This window comes from Quercus lobata, chromosome 2 (genome assembly GCF_001633185.2).
Source record: "Quercus lobata isolate SW786 chromosome 2, ValleyOak3.0 Primary Assembly, whole genome shotgun sequence".
NCBI classification, from domain to species: Eukaryota; Viridiplantae; Streptophyta; class Magnoliopsida; order Fagales; family Fagaceae; genus Quercus; species Quercus lobata.
Window position 1 is genome coordinate 74,009,629 of NC_044905.1, and position 17,302 is coordinate 74,026,930.

A 17,302-nucleotide genomic window follows, 5' to 3' on the forward strand; every position below is an offset into this window, starting at 1 on the left:
GTAATGTTTGTTTTAGGCCATATGAGGAGTATGAAATATGAATTGCTTGATACAACCGAGACTCAATTTTTTTGGTTGGATCCAATTGAATGCTCAATCTAACCATATGCTGTCCATCCATAACCCGGAACCCGACAAAACTGCCCAACCAAGAAGGACCTGAACCGAAGACCGACCGATTGCAAAGTAATACATGCATATGATTGGCTAGTGAATAATAATTGGCTGATACTTTAAAACCAAACTTGGCACAAAGATCACATAATTAACATTAGTCTATGTTAATTTACACTTAAAGATACTGGTTTTAGTGTGTAATTTAAGATTTGCCTTTGGCACAAGGAGGAATTACAATTAAACAGAAGGTAAAACAAAGCAAACCTAAGTGCAGAAGACAAGAAGGTCCCATATATTCAGTCTTCCTCCTCTTCACCTTCTTCAGGCAGCCCAACGTCATCTCCAATACCTTCAAGCAGTGTGTCAACGTCCTCCCCTAACTCAAGCAACCTTGCGCTTAATTTTTCCACCCTGCTCTGTTCTTGGCCAAGGCACACAAGCAAATCATTCAGTTCTGCCTCACTGTCCTTCTGGGCTTCTTCCCTTGCTGCGGCCTTTATTGCCTCAACATCTGGAATTGTTGAGGGCCCTCCACTCTTCAAAGCCCTCACCTCCTTTTCTAGATATAAGTTGGCCTGTTCAAGACTGTTGTAAGCATCAGACAGGCCCTTCAGATCAGATTCCATCTTCCCAGCTAAATTTCTGTACATGGATGCCTCAGACTCGATCTTGGCCTTATCTGTCTTGAGCATCTCCAACTGTTGAGATGCTTCTTGAAGATCTCTTCGGAGTTTCTCTACCTGGACTCTATCCAGGCCCCCACTCACTCTCTGCTCAGGCTGGGAATTACTGCCTCCACCAGTTTTTGCGAGGTCCTCAGCCAAAAGTGAATTTCGGCTAAGAAGGTCCTAAAAGACGAGGAGGAAAGGGCAGTGGGAAAAAAAAAAGCAAGTCAAATTTAGTCTTCACTGAAGTGCAGTTCTACGGAAATCTTCCAACAAGATGGCCTGTTAATTGCCAATGCTTATGCTCATCAACAATGAGTTAATGGGCAACACTTCTGACCACAAGTTTTAATATGATCAGTGCTATAACATTATCGTTATAGAAAATTCTCCAAGGAGTAAGGACATGCCTCAGAATGACATATAATGTTGGAATCATTATAGAATGACATATAAGGACGTTGGAAATGTTGACACTAGTACAGCATAAGAAAGATTTGACAACTGTAACACCATTTGTAACCAGACAGCCAGCCATCTGACAAACAGAGAGGGTTACCTACAGCCAATCCATATTACTATCCTAATGGTACCCTCCCATTCATTATGCTACACTTTTCGGAAGAATGATTAGAAAAGCATGAATTGTAAAAAGAACAATACCTGTATCTCAGAGCATTGCTTCTCCACAAATGTTTTCAACCGCTTCATATACTCCCCATCACTTTCCCCACTTCTCTGTTCCAATTCTGCTGGCACCACCAACACCTTGCTCTTTGGGTGGCTGTAGACCTCAACAATGCTTTCTCTGATATCTCCCTCCAATTTCTTGACAAGGTTCACAAATTGAACATCAAAGATTGCCGAGAGAATCGGATGATCCTCAGCTTTCTGATCAGACGAATCATTCTCATCAACATCTTCAATATCTGCCATGCTAGCAGCAGTAGATCTCGTCAATGCTTTATGAGGCTGGGCTGACTTTACAGAGGTAAAAAGGAAGCTTTTCTGCATCTCATCAAACTTCAAGAAGTATGATGTAAGCCCGAGTTTCTGGCTTATGGTATCAACCACTGTAAAAGCATCCTTTCCATTATCATTGGATTTGTTGTAAATTACACATTCTCCCAAGAGAACTGCTGCCAAACCCCTTGTGCACACTGTTGCAGAGGAATTTGACACCAACTCAAGCAGATATGTAAGGTGGGGACGGGAATCTAGGAAGCAATGCACTGCATTAGGGCAATCAGCTAGCCATGTGACCAGCAATTTCAAGATAATTGGTTGAACATACAGATTTCCTGATGTGCTTGATTTTCCATCTTTATTTTTCATGGAAGAGGCAAGAGCCATGTATTTTACCATTCGGTGCATTAGTGGCTCACTAGCTCCTAATGATGGCATGGGTGGCTCAAGTTCAATTCGAATAACCTGCACATACTCTAACAAAATCAGATTGATATATGCAACAGTCATTGTTTTCACTTTTTCCTTTTTTTTTTTTTTTTTTCGAGGCTTCTCTTTTTCAATAGCTTAATTACAGTGAGTCATCTTTTGAGTTTCTTTCCATCTTGAGGCACTTAGTTACCTACCTCAAAACTATACATCCATCATGTAGAAACATTTCTTTGAAAACACTCAAGCTTTATAAGGTGGCCATCAAAGTGGCCAATGGTGTGAGATAAAATAAGGTTCAACATTAAGCCTAAGGTGCACACCATCACAAAGAATAAATTTATGTATTTATTTTCACCAAGTTCTCAGCATCATATAACATATAGAGGATGGATAACCCCAACTATAAGAATTCATACAACAAAAACAAGAAGCCTTAATCCCAAAAAAATTTCAGGGTCAACCACGTGTATTATTTTCCTCCATTATATTCCTATCTAAATTCATATTCTCTGTTACTTATTTAATTGCCAAGTCCTTTTTTATAAGTTCCACTAATGTTAATTTGGGTCTTCCTCTACCTTTTTTAATTCCCTCAAATTGGATCAACTCGCTATTACCGGTGCATCAATCGCTCTCCTTTGAACATGACCAAACCATCTCAAGAAACTCTTTCTCATCTTTTCATCAACAGGTGCTGCCCCTATCTTTAAGTGGATTTCCTCATTTCAGATCCTATCATTCCATTTATTTTCACTTATCCACATTAACATTCTCTTTAAGTGCTGTCCAATTCAATGTAGTGTCCTATATTGAAAAAGAAGTTTTGAAAATGTTGTCGAAAGGAATCGAACCTGAAGTCCCCAACTCCAACAATTTTTTTCACGCATTGCAACCACTGAGGCAGTTGCCTTGGTTCTAGAACCATTTATAATGCAATTAAAAGGGCAAACAACAATATGAGAAAAGTAATTTCACAGCAATTAAGTATAAATTCCATGGTTTTAAATGGTCAAAGAACCGAAAATAGGTCTGGTTCCCAGTTGAAACGTCCGGTCTGGTTTTTAAAACCATGATAAATTCTGATGAATGTTCCTTATCAATTATCATGCTTGTTTAGTCCAAAGAAGGAAAAAATAGACTCTATTAAACTTTTAAGAAATAAGCAACGTTAAGATAAGAATAGGGAAATATGTATTAGACCAGGCTATGTAAAACATTGCCCACTGTTAAGGAATTGACCTCCCACACAAATGCAATCATTCTACAGATAACTTTTAATTTGACAATGATAATCATTTTTTCTTTTGTTAGGTAAAAGAAGCACTGAAAAAGCATATGTAGTTATGCTAGCCATGCATATGATAGGTATACAAATGATACATCAGTTGATCAAACTAGTACTAAAAGCATGGGAAGACAACAATGAGAAGGAAATGCAGTTGCTTACCCTTTCTTTGCACTGGACATTATCCTTTAGTACATGAGAAAGAACACTAGCAGCTCTGCAACAAGTCTGTGTTTCAAAAAAAAAAAAAAAAATCCATTGGCACACACACAGAGGTTGTGATCTATGTATGTAAAGGTGATACAATCCAACAAATTCAGCTGGTACTACTGTTGTCTTTAGAACTTAAATTACCAAAGAACCACATTACCTCAAGATCACCATCATTTTCACTCAAGGTAAGACCATGCAATAGCATGCTGCAGGAGAAAAAGGTTATTCATCAGAAGAAGCTTTTAGAAGAAGAAAAGAATGTGATGCCTTTTATTTTTAATTCATGTAACATAATTTAATATATGGACCCAGCTCAAAACAGATTAATCAGTAAAATGCACAGAGAATAGACAAACCTTCCAAACGACATGTTCACATCCTCCTCAAGGGGAGCATGAGTCATTAAATGCGGTTGAGGAATTAATGTAGATGCTAACATTGTTTGACCATCAGAATTTTTCTGGTACAAGGGGTAGAGCAAACAAAAACAAGCAAAAAAAAAAGGTCAAGAAGCAATGATGTATACGAGCAAAAGATTTAGATTATTAACTATGCATTGAACATGCTTAGGAACCAAAGAAAATGACAAAATAGAGCAGATACATGTTATCAACCTCACAGAAGCTCTTAAAAACGTAATCAGCTGCAATAAACTCTTGCATACTAGATGTCCGCAAAAGGATTCGAAGAATAGAGTTCAAAGCAGGTTCTGTTTGTGGCTCCTCTCCAAGAACTTTGGTTGCAAGGATATCAAGATTCTTGGGTTGTCCAGCAATCAGATCACCGATGCATTGTAATGCCTGACAAAGTGAATAGGCAAGAAATGTAAAACAAATATACCACAAACACCCTCTTAATCTACCAATAACAAATGAAAGTTACTGCATTTAAAAGGCAGGAGAAAATTTTTTCTGAAACATGGTGGTGTATACATAGTACCAGAAATTTGAAATAGAATTCCTAAATGCTTATTTGTGTAATATCTAAACTTTTAACTCTCTCTCTCTCTCTCTCTCTGTGCAAATTATGTGCACAAAAAGTGTGTGTGTGAGAGAGAGAGAGACAGAGAGGCAAAAAGACAGTGAATAATGTTCAGAAAAGTCATCTTACCGTGCAACGGACAGCTACTGGTGCCCACTGGCTTTCGACACCCAACAAAAGAAGATGATCCAATACCTTTTTCTGCAACCAATATACACATTACAGGATAAGATACCACCAAGTTAATGATTCTAAAGGAAATAATTATAGCAGATATGAAGTTAGTAAGAAACCTGAACCAGTGTTGCTTTATTTGTTAGCTTATTTGCATCTTTCCCAGGATCAGCCTCTGTACCTCCCATCATTAACAAATTAATGGTTTCTAATGCACTGAGTAGATTAATTGTCTACTGGCATGGCGTTTGTTTCAAGGAAAAGAAGAAATACCAGTAAGGCCTCTGTGACAGAAAATTCAAAGATCTATGGTAAAATCTTATATACATTTGAGTATCTAACCTTTTGTTGGGTGAAACTGTAAGTACTTCCCCGTAGCTTCAGAATTGATATTACGGGGTCAAATCCCATAGTCTCTCTCAGTAGTATCTGAACCACACTTGGAAGCATTAGGAGCATGAGAAAATCTCAAGCATAAAATATAACACAACAGAGGCTGTAGACCTGATTAGATGCATTAGTTCGGAGAAGGTTGTTCAACAATTGAAGACAGTCCTGCACCATTACATGCATAATAGTTTTATAACCAAGATATTCGCAGAATTCTCAAATGCTTGTAAAGAAAAATAGAAATGAATAAATTGAGGAATAGCTAAACAGTCAACGACCATAAGTTGTTCTGTGATTCTGAGAAAAACAAAAAGTTTTGAAAATGGGACTCAGAATCAAGGCCAATGCACACACCTCTGTTTATTGTAACAAATTTTCTACAAAGAATATCCCCCCCCCCTTCTCTCTCTCTCTCTTCTATGTTAGGTGTTTGTCTGGGCAAGTAGAACCATAAAGAGAAAATCATAATGATGGATCAACAAAGCCTTTGTACATGCTTTCTTGTCACCTAAAATGTTCAACTAGAATGTGTCAAATGAGCAACATAACCCATACAGGAGAGGACAGCCAAAGGATAATATAAAGCATGTGGGTTTCAAACTCAAAAAAATGGTCAAAACTACAAGAGTCCTTAATTTAGGCTACAAGTAGAATCATAACCGTAAATAAACAATGACAAAATAGAACATTCAGACCAAAACCCACAAATGGTGCTGAATCTCAATGTAATTATAGCATATAAACAGCTCATTTAGCTAGCGAATTAGTGATATGCAATAGAGTCACTTAAACACTATCATAACTTCATTGTTGAAGCTGTCTTAGTAATCCATGACAAACTACTCGATTGATTGATATAATTGAGAAAGTGTCACATTCAAAAGACCATAAAGGAAACAAGTTTTAAATTGTAGACACCCAAACAATAAGAAGCCATTTGCAAGACAAGTAATTTATCAGTAAACAAGCTAGAAAAGTTGATTAAACTACCATGATAAATTGAGTAACAGTAAATCACCTGCACAACAACACCACCTTCTGAACCTCCTTCCTCTTTAATGATGCTGAAAATCTTCTCAAATGCACCTTCAAAGACCACAATTTTTTGAATCTCCTAAAATTCACAAAACTGTATTAATTAGTAGGGAAATCAAACACATTTTCAAGCACAGGTTTAGCAGAACCATTAGATGACAAAGTGGCAGGAAGATCTTACCTCAGCTTCACGGGTCAAATAAGTAAGCAACAGTAAGGCCTCGTTTCGAATAACCTAAGAACCGCAATTGTTTTTAATACGAGTACAAGAAGAAAACCAAACTGATAAATTACCAAGTCCCGAGAAGCTTAAGCTTTTAGGAAATGGTGACTTTAATCTAACCATTATTTTAAAACAAACAATTAAAGTTGTTCTCCTTCTCATAAAGTATTACAAGAGCCAAAATTTCAACTAACAGACAGGAGGAATTGTAAGCAGAAAAACTCTGGGAGATAATAAAAAATGTTGAATCTTCCTACCAAACAAGATCACTGCTAAAAGCTTATATTTTGGAGAAATATGCCTATGATAAAGATAAATTATAGCATTGAGAAAAAGTAGCAGAAGCAAGATTTCATGAACACATTTTGTACCTCACGATCCATTAGCATATCCATCAGCCGAGTTATACCACGAGGAATGGTAAGAATGGCTTCCTGTAATCTGAAGACGAACTCAGCAAAAATTCTTCCTGCTAAAACTTAAAAGAATCCACAAATTTGCACAAAAGCAAGATAGTAGTTGAGAAACAAATACCTATTTGGAGAATTTGTGAGGAGTGCTGTCAAAAGTTGAAGGGTATAATATCGTACATAGAAATCCTCCTCTGACTGCCAAAGCATCCAACAAAAATAACAATGAAAAAGGCCATGATGCTATGCATAAACCAAGCAAATATAGTAAACCAAGCAAATGCAATTAATGTGTGTGTCTAGTATTAATGTAAGAGAGGTGAAAACTTTTGTAAGGCTCATAGAGCTCTTTATAGCAGAAATGAAGAGTTTTTAACAACTTTAAGGTTAAAGATGAAATTTGAACAAATGAAAGCTCCTTAGAAATTGGTAACCAAACAGTTTTAACAGCTTTATAGCACTAAGCATTATTGAGTTAAAAAATTTTTTATCTCAAATGCTCTACAGTTAGAACTCTACTTCCTACAGCAATACCAAACGCGCCCAATAACATATCCATGGTGATCAAAATTTAAGTGAAGAGCTCTCACCAACAAACTTAGAAGAAGAGAAATGCTGTCTGCTTCTCTGGAAAGCAAATCAGTGTTCATTAAAGCTGGTTGAACCTCATTCTTTGGCCCTTTTGCATGCTCAATAGGAGTCAGAGCACCTACAAGAGTTTCTAAAGCACCCCGAACCTGCACAACTGGAATGAATGAACTCATTGTCTTACTCGGTTCTTGGACATAATAAAACTGAAGTTTATTTCATATTGAATGAAATAATGGGAAAAGGCATACAAATAAAAATCAATCTTGCAGGATAAGAATGTAAATTCTGCAGTAAAAATGGGTCATATTTGTCAGCCATGACCAAAAAAGGCTCATGTCCCACTTAGTTAGTTTCCGCCAATGGCCAAAAAAGATCTTCAATAGAGAATCTTTCTTTTGGTAAGTTGATTGTGGAGTCCATTTTTTTTTTTTTTTCTGAGTAAAATATAAATTTCTGAGATAACAGTCAAGAATAATTTCTACAGATCCTCTGTCCAAGGTCAAAACCAAATCAGTGTGATTGGTCCATCTTGGTCATAAGCATTATTTCAATAAAATATAGCATGCCAGAACCTGAACATTCAACTTGTTGGTAATGGTTTAACCTAAATACAGGCAGAAGAATCTCCAAAAATTAAATATGGATCAAACAATGGATTTTACCAAACTGTTGAATTTAACCGTTAAACCATAAAATATTTTAGGATATAAGACAGCTAATACTGAAGAACATGTTGGAATTGTTTTTAAGCTACCTAAGGGGAAAGATATATCAGAAAAATGTGGATAATTAAAAGCCACAGTTCAGTTCTCAATTTTTTTCCTCTTAATATGTACTTTTTTGAGTGATGGAATTGAAATTAAAGGAAAAACATGGAATAAAGGTGTGTAGGGAAGAAAGATTTTCCACCATTTCAACGTCATCACGTTCTTCCTTTAAGACTGCCAACATTACAGGGAAGCCTGCAAAAGTAAATGAAAAATATTATAAAACGCAATCATAGCACAAAAACTAACCCACTATATCATACAAGAGAGAAGCATTCACCCATTGCCCCAAATGCTAGCTGGGCACCACGACTTTCTGCCACAATAGCCTGAAGCTCAATCATGGCACTCCTCCGGTCTTCAGCCAGTTTACCATTGCTTATACGGTCTAGCAAGCGCTCAACATAGCTATCAATACAAAACACATAGAAGATTGATTACATAAAGCAAAAACTTCTCCAGACAAATACAACAGTGATACAAGGCAATAAGAAAGGAAGCAAAGAACGCTTTAGAATATTCAGGACATAAGAAATGTAGTTGCAAGAGAGGCAAAAGGTGGCAACTAAATTGCTTTGAGAGAACAATGCAGTAAAAAAACAGGCTACCAGCTGCATAAACCCACAAAATGCATATGCCTCAACAATTCCTAACAGAACCGATGTAGTTTTACATTAACCACCTATTCCAATGAGATGATACATTACTTTCAAATGCCTAACTCCTTCAGAGTTCAGACACATTACAGTAATGAAATCTCTCCTAACTCCAATGAAGGACTGACAACAACACCGGTTAACAATTTTATCAGAAACGTATAATACAAGAATGCAAAGTGCGTCTGATTCATAAGCCATAAACCCTTATTTCTCTAAAACAAGTTCTTCTAGATTAGTTTCAACAGATAAAGAGTCAAGCCGTATCCGGGTCATTTTCAATTTCTTCAAATTCACAAATATCATGAACATAAAAGAGAACTTTACCTATCTTCATTTGAACCAGAATTCTCATTGCCAAAAACGAGCCCGACAACCCCCTGCACAATAATTTCAACTCAATAACATCCAAACATAATATAAAAGGCACAACCACAAAATCCATTCAATCATAAATTGGCTCAAAATCAAATGGCAACAACCCTCACTAACCAAAAAAAAAAAAAACTCATTCTGCCCATGACTTGTACATAATCAAATCATACCATTGGTCTAGAAAAAAAAAAAAACCGTTGTGCCGACCATTCATTATAAACCCATATACCGAAATTTTAGAGTTTGCAACTTTAATATATGCTATAGATGACCATATAAAAAGGGTTATTAAGGCCTAACTATAAAATTAAAAGCCTAAAACATTAAAACGATTATAATCAATTAGTCCCAAATGATAAAAATTTACAACTATTAGAACATGCATTAGAGAGAGAGAGAGATAGAAGTGACCTTGTAGCCAGATACCAAATCCATGTTGTTGGGTCACCAAATTGCAAGAAATCCTGAAACAACAACAACAATAAAAATAAAATAAAATAAAATAAACCCAAAAGAATCAAGGTATTATTGGAGCTGGTTTGACTTTTGAAGAACAAACACAAACACAAACACAAACACAAGAAGAGGCTTACAGTAACAGAAAGGAATTGACGAAAAAGAAAACCTAGAGAGAAGGGAAAGAAATGGGTTATATGGAAATTAATTAGTACGCGAAGATTGTACTTTTGCTTATTTTTGAGGATTGTGAAAACGAGCGTAGCGATCTCAGTGTGACGGTGGAGTAGTTGATCTGAGCTTTTTCGCTTTCACGTGGTTTCTATACGATCACACGAAAGCCCACAGTAGTTTTTGTTTTTGTTTTGTTTTTTTGTTTTCAGGTTGTTGTTGTGTTGGACTATGAATATGATAGGTCGCAAAAATTAACGTACAGTGTGGCAGTGAGTCACCGGTAACGGAGATATATTGGGCCTCCGAGCCCAATTGATTTTATGTGAATGAGCGATTTGGTAGGGTTGGAGTCGTTTGTGTTGGATATTGGGCTTTGTGGTTTTGGAAGAGAAAACATGTCTTGTCTTTTGGATTTTTTTAGAACCTTTTTAATATATTAAAACTTCAAAAACTATATATAATTTGCAATGGTATTATACTTTTTAAGTCTTTTTGTTGTTGAAGTTTTTTAGAAATAGGATCTATTCTAGATCTAATTCCTCTATTGGTCTTATGAGTGTGACCATTATATCTTTGCCATTACGTTTTTGGTATTGCTTTTAAAACATATATATGAAACATTTATTTGGCCAAAATGGCCAAATGGCCATAAAATCATAAGTATATATATAGTTAGTAGGCTCAATTTACAAACATTATAACTTACTAGCATCTCGAGTCTTAAAGACTCGATTTTGGGACTATAAATCGAGTCTTTGAGGCTCGGTTTGTATGTTTGGATCAGCTCTGATGTGGCTTATTTGCCACTTGGCATTCATATGGAAATCGAGTCTCTAAGACTCGATTTCCACGTGTGTGCCAACGTGGATGATCCACGTGGAAGCCCCTGGAAATCGAGTCTTAGAGACTCGGTTTCCAATAGGGCTTTTTCAAAATTTAAAGGTCTCCGTCTCTATTATCTCACTCTCACTCACATTCACACCCTCTCACTCTCACACAAACCAGTGCACTCTCACTCTCTCAGCCTCACCTACATTTTCCCACTTACATTTTCATTTAGTACACAAAAGTTTCATTTCTCACACAAAGTTTTTACTCACAAAACTCTCTCATTTTCTCTCTATCTCTCACACGGCCTCTCACATTCACACACGCGCACACACACACACAACCCCGCCGGCGTCGACGAGCAGAGCCCAACCCAGCCCAACGACGACGCCAACGATGCTGAGCCCAGCCATCGACTCCTCTCCTCCTCGATCTCTCTCTCCCTCACTAGAAGATCCTTTCTCCTTTTCTCCCTCTCTCTCATTACCACCCCCATACCCATTCATTTTTCCTCACCATACCCATACCCATACCCATTCCAATTTTGCTTGGTAAGTTATTTATTTGATTTTTTGTTTTGATTATTGTGAAATTTTGGGTTTGGATTTGGATACTTAACATTTAGGTTATTTATTTAATTTTCAGTTTTGATTTTTGTGAAATTTGGGTTTGGATTTGGTGAAGTAATTTAATTTCTCTTCCTTTCTGCAATAATTTGAAATTACATGTAATTTGCTTTGTATAGGAAGGTGGACCCTCCAATTCAGTGCAGATGACATTCAACTCTCTTTGGCTGAAGTCAAACTTGCTTGGATAGGGTCCGTTTGGATACAGCTGAAAACTGAAAACTGAAACCGAAAACTGAAAAACACTGTAGCGAAATAATTTTTAAATGTGTGAATAGTATCGTGGGACCCATTTTTAATAAAAAAGTTACTGAAAAGTGAAATTTGTGGGTCCGTGAACAGTACACGATGTGCTGTGATTGGTCCAAAAAAATTTGAAAAGTCAAAGTTTGCGGCTACTGTTCATTGAACAGTGCAGCCCGCAACACTCAAAACGCCCAAAAACGCGTGAAAAAAAAAAAAAAAAAAAAAAAAAAAAAAAAAAAGACGCAGAAGTTTTCATCCCAATCCAAATGCAACCTTGTGCATATTGTTGCTGCCATTCTTAAGACTTACCAAATTTCTGGCTTCAGGTTAAATTTTTATTGCTGATTAGGATTATAGCTTTTAGGAGAGAATTGTATATCTCATTAGGCTTTAGTAAATAGTAGTTAATCTAGGTGAAATAAATTAAGTGGTTATAATATTATTTACTTGAATGGTTTCTGATAAATGCCTTCACATATTTATATGTTTAATAATCAATTGCAGAAGAAAATCATATAATAACATTATTGCAGTAGAATATGCTATTACTTTACAATTTGATTCAAAATTTAGTAATGAAAAGTGAAAAAAAATCATTAATAGATATTGATGAAAGATCGTAAAAAAAAAACTTTTAATGTGATTCAGTTAGAGAAGAAAATTTTTTTTATAGGGCTTTTAAAAAAATAAAATTTCATGCCCTGTCATGGTTATTTCTGTTATGAATATTTATATGAAGAAGAAGAGCATCAACTTTACTAAAATGTTATAGTACCATTACAAATTACTAAATTATATGCATATAAAAAAGCACTTAGTAGTTTGCTATTGAAGAAACAAATTACATAGTCTTTTTTCAGTTATGTAATGTCTTTAACTACTCATTCCCAACTATTTTATGCTACAAAGGGCTCTCTCACTGAATAGACCATTTATTATACTTCAACATGAGTTATTGAATTAATTTGAAAGGTTAGAATTGCTTCATTTATCTTATGTTGCATTTATTTTTAAATGAATTTCTATTTCATTTGTACTGCCTGATTATTGAACAAATAAATAGAGAGTAGAGTTAGTATTTGGCTGTCTTCACACTAACGTCGAGCCTCTTGCCACTGTTATGCCAGAACCAACACCAGTAATTTTTTCTCTTCGCTTTTAAGTTTGACCATTAAATAAGATCAGAATTTGATATTTGTTTGGGTAGTTTTGATTTAGGTCTTTAAGTTATGTTTTTATCTTAGCTTTTTAGTTTGTGCATTAAATTTGATCAAGTTTTTTGATATTTGCTTGGATTGGTTTCAGTTTAGGTCTTTAGGTTATATTTGGTTTTGATTAAGGTATTTGAGTAAAAGTGATTTTAGTTTAGTTATTTGTGTTAATTTTTTCGTATTTAGCTATCTATGGTGGCTGGGTTAAAATAAAGGAGCAGATTTAAAGAACTTAAGTGAGTCTTAATCTCTTTCAGGCACTTCGAATATTGAAATAGAGCAGGGGATTATTATAGACAAAGTTATAAGCAATACAAATCAAGTGGGAATGAAAAAGTAAATTAGGAATTTCCCTTAATCTATATAACTAGGAATGTGAATCTCTATGGAAGGAAGGCTTTTCAATTCTTTAATTTTTTAATTTTGTTGAAGAATGAAAGAACAGGATGATAAAGTCAAAGAATGGGTATAGGTCATATTCAGTGAAATTTCTTTTAGAATCATTTGGGCATTATTTATGATTTAGATTCGGGTATTTTGGTTGATTGGTTATGATTTAGGTTTTTCGGTTAGGAATGGTTTTGTTTAATTAGTTTAAATAGATGGATTAGATTTAGTTTTGCTTATGGGATTTTGGTTAGAAGTTTTGTTTAGGTTAGCTGGCTTGGCATAAATTGGTTTTAGGTATCTAGAATCGATTTTGCATATTTGGGTTGCTTTGATTTTAAATTTTCCTTCTCATTTAGAGTAAGATGAAGATTTGCTCCGTCACTCAAAAGGCAAATCTTTAATAATCAAAACCACACCAAAGTTTTATTTTAAAACTTGATTTTTATTGGGTCTGTTGTTTCTGAAAGGTCCCTTTTTAAAATCCCTTTTGGCTTGAGTATTTTGGCCGGATTGGCTTTAATTCAGGTTTGATTTTAGATTTGGGTTTATATACTAAGGTATTTGGTTTAGAATTGGTTTGGTTTTGCATATTTGCGTTAGATTTGGTGTTGTTTTGAGTATTTGGGTAATCGAGGTTTGTTTTTCTAGAATAGGTGATTGTTAAGGAGGCTTACATGCAGATAATTCACTGTAAAATCTACAAATTTTGTTTTCAAAGCTATGTAATTGTTACCATTGTTTGTTTTAAAGCTTTCTCATGATTTTTTTGTTCTGTTAAGGGTAACTGGAAATCTCTCATATGTCATCTTGATCTCTTAAGGGGTTATATAGGATGCCAATAGAATAAATTAATTGCTTTATGGCAAATGCTACATATAGATCTTAAATATGTACAATTTCCCATGTCATCTTCAATTTGCTTATGTTATATGTAATTCCTTTACACGTGTTCTCAGTTGTAAAAAATTATTTTTGCCGTTTAATATTGAATTAGATCTGTTATAGAGAAGAAACTCTACTCTTAAAATTTGATTGAAAATATGAAATATTTTAATAGTAAACTTAATTCTTAACCTCCATAATACATATATAAATTCCATATAAACATTTCTAAGCCTTAACACACTAGAAATTTGGACATGGTAATAGTTTCCTAACCACATTGGGAAGGTTGAGATGTATACTCTCTTCAGTCAGTTGCTTAGTTCCATGCTTTGCCTTCTCAACCCTCTTTTTTGTTTTAAAGAAAGATTAGATAGATGTTAGCAGATTACAAGATTCTTTCTTCAATATCTTTGCTTAATTTTGGTAGAATATTACTTTAGCCACTTATAATAAAGAATTAAGAAATCATTTTTGTAACTGAACTTGCATTTGAAAAGAAACTAAAAGTGCTCATATATAATTTCTCAGCAAAATCTCAAAATTAGCATTTTCTTTGTCCATTAACATACAGCTAATAATTTGGTTTATAAACAATATGTTTTGTGTAGTTTTTTGGTTGGTATGTATGTTATGCATTAAAAAAATGCATATGAGTTTAGACTTTAATAGGAAATATTTTTTCTTTGTTAGTATGGTTTAGCAGGAGTTGTGAAACTGAATTAACCATCTATTGAATAGATAGAGTATGGAGAATATGTGTCTACAATTAACGAGGTTGAGAAAATTTATGTCCTCAAGTAGCTTAAACAAAAACATAGATTATGATCAAATTTTGTGGTTTACATGCATTTATAATTTTTTTTTAATAGTTTCTTATCAAGCTTCTAAGATACATTTACTTTGTGCAATATATAAATGTTGGGGTTGAACGGAATCTACAAAGGTCTATATTTATTCCTCACAAAAGGGACATGATTGGCGGAAACCACACAAAAAGCAATGCAGAGGTACATTGGAATTCAAAAGAAAAAATAGTTAGTTGATGCTGAATCAGCATCTTCAAATGCACTTCGTTGGATTGTTTTAGATTTAGATATTTGAGTTAGATTTGGTTTTAATGGGTTTAAAATAAATTTTGTTTTGAGTATTTGTATTAGATTTGGGTTAAATTAGTTTTTGGTATCTACCTATGGTGTTTGTAATTAGATTTGTAAATGGAGATATGTCTTGGGTGTTTAATACGTGGTAAAAGTGTATTTAAATATTATTAAAAAAATTTCTTTTCTAATAAATGTAAATAAAAAGGCTCCCGCACATAGTGCGGATTAAAAAGCTAGTATTAATAAAGTTTGACTTCTTTACGTTATATGACTTTGGATAGTAAGTTTTATTATGAACTTAGAGTTTTGTTATAAACTTGGATAGTAAGTTTTGAAAATAACGTAATGGCCAGATATAAGTTGTTTTTTGAGAATTTTTCTTAGATTGTTTTTGGTTTTTTTTTTTTTTTTTTTTTTGAATCCTGTCTATTACGTGCTAATTGCTTATCATTCTTGTGCAGTATGGCTGCTGCAAATGCTAGACGGATTGACCATATGCAGCCTAGCCCTATTGACACATCGGTTTTAAAGTTGTAGCCCACCCATCGGTTAGAAGCTATTTGGAATGGGCAGGTACAACACAGCAGTAAATATTTATGTCAAATGTACACGCATTTAATTCATACAATGCACATGCAGACGTTTGTCATATGTTAATCCAAGGATCCGTTTTGTGTAGGATCCAGGGGCCCTTACCTGCCGTGGCCGTACTGAAGAGTTCTCCAACCGAGAGCCAATGGTGGACGATCGAGTCGTTGACATCATTAAGGCATTGGGCTTGGAGGGACTGCTGAGGTAGCCGGGTAGAGAGCTTGACCATGGCCTAATAACAGCCTTAGTGGAGTAATGGCGGCCCGAGACTCACACCTTCCACATGCCACATAGTGAGATCACCATCACATTGCAAGATGTGGAGGTGATTCTTGGGCTTCCTGTTGATGGTGACGTTGTAATGGGGAGCACACAAAAAAATTGGATGAGTGTGTGCGAGGAGTTCCTTGGCTTTCGACCTATAACTCAAGAGCAGCATAAGGAACTTAATGGCCAAAGGATTCTCATCAAACGCCTTTTGGAGCAAGTTGCTAATCCATTGCCGCCTAATGTCGAAGAGGATGAGCTGCATAAGTACGCACGATGCTATATCCTAGCGCTATTGGGGGACACAATATTCATGGACAAATCCGGCGATAGAGTGCATCTAATGTGGGTGCAGCAGTTGGAAGACCTTTGCAACCCACGAAGGTACAATTGGGGAAGTGCTTGCCTTGCATGGTTGTACCGAGAGCTATGCAGGGCAAGCCATAAGGACACTAGTCAAATCGGTGGGTGCTTACTGTTGGTCCAATATTGGATATGGGCCAGGTTCCCTTATTTATGCCCGCCAGTGGGCGCTTATGGTCCTCCAGCGCGTGGTCCTCTGTACCTGAAGTAAGTCTCTACCTTATAAGGATTGTTTCTTATTCTAGTGATATTATTAATTGAGTAAATATCTATAACATTATCTTAGCAGTTATATGTGATAACATTATAGTTTTAGTCATGATATTATCTTAGTAGGAAAGTTCTAGATATTGATCCTTTGTTCTTGATTGTTATAGGTGGGTGTGGGTCCCAAACAAGAAAAACAGGCCTGCCCACATCTTCAGGGACAGGTATTGCCAGCAAATAGCTTCAATGTTGCCAAGCCAAGTATGAAAATGCCTTGTTTAACATGTTAACATGTTTAGGAACAAGATATATGTTTGGTGAACTTTGAAATATAAACATAGTTGCCTAATGTGTTGCGTACTTGTTTTTGGGCTACTGTAGGTGGTGTGGCAGCTGTATGAAGCCGATTTTGAGGACCTTCCGCTATGATGCGTTGCAGGGAGGGCTATGTGAACGGCAACGGTGCCGCTTGTATATTTCCACCTAGTAGAGATACATACACCGGATCGTGTCGTTCGTCAATTTGGGATGATCCAAGAAATTCCTGGCGATGTTGACACTGACACTGTGCTTCATGCCATTGATTTGAGAGGGAAGGTGGGCGTTGATTGGATGCAGAAACATGCTTTGCATATCATAAATTGGGGTAACCACCTTCAACGGTGTTGTCAAGTAGTG

General features: G+C 35.6%; 1 protein-coding gene across 4 annotated transcripts; it reads right to left on the reverse strand.

Moving 5' to 3' along the window:
- Positions 1-211: 211 nt before the first annotated feature.
- On the reverse strand, positions 212-10,129 carry LOC115976566 (golgin candidate 6). 4 transcript variants are annotated; one of them, XM_031097911.1, is made up of 20 exons: positions 9,965-10,129; positions 9,692-9,744; positions 9,233-9,285; positions 8,530-8,657; positions 8,392-8,444; positions 7,482-7,628; positions 7,016-7,089; positions 6,853-6,922; positions 6,440-6,493; positions 6,242-6,337; positions 5,338-5,388; positions 5,176-5,262; positions 4,953-5,066; positions 4,789-4,860; positions 4,293-4,478; positions 4,035-4,138; positions 3,836-3,884; positions 3,628-3,693; positions 1,446-2,213; positions 212-965 (listed from the first exon to the last, which is right to left on the reverse strand). In XM_031097911.1, the coding sequence occupies exons 2-20, from the start codon at positions 9,713-9,715 to the stop codon at positions 414-416; spliced, it is 2,748 nt and encodes a 915-aa protein (XP_030953771.1). In that variant the 5' UTR covers positions 9,716-9,744; positions 9,965-10,129; the 3' UTR covers positions 212-413. The 4 variants fall into 4 exon arrangements, with proteins under 4 accessions (XP_030953771.1, XP_030953774.1, XP_030953773.1 ...); XM_031097913.1 differs by having other exon boundaries at positions 414-965; positions 9,952-10,129; XM_031097912.1 differs by lacking the exon at positions 9,965-10,129 and adding an exon at positions 9,874-9,964 and having other exon boundaries at positions 414-965.
- Between the last annotated feature and the right edge of the window lie 7,173 nt (positions 10,130-17,302).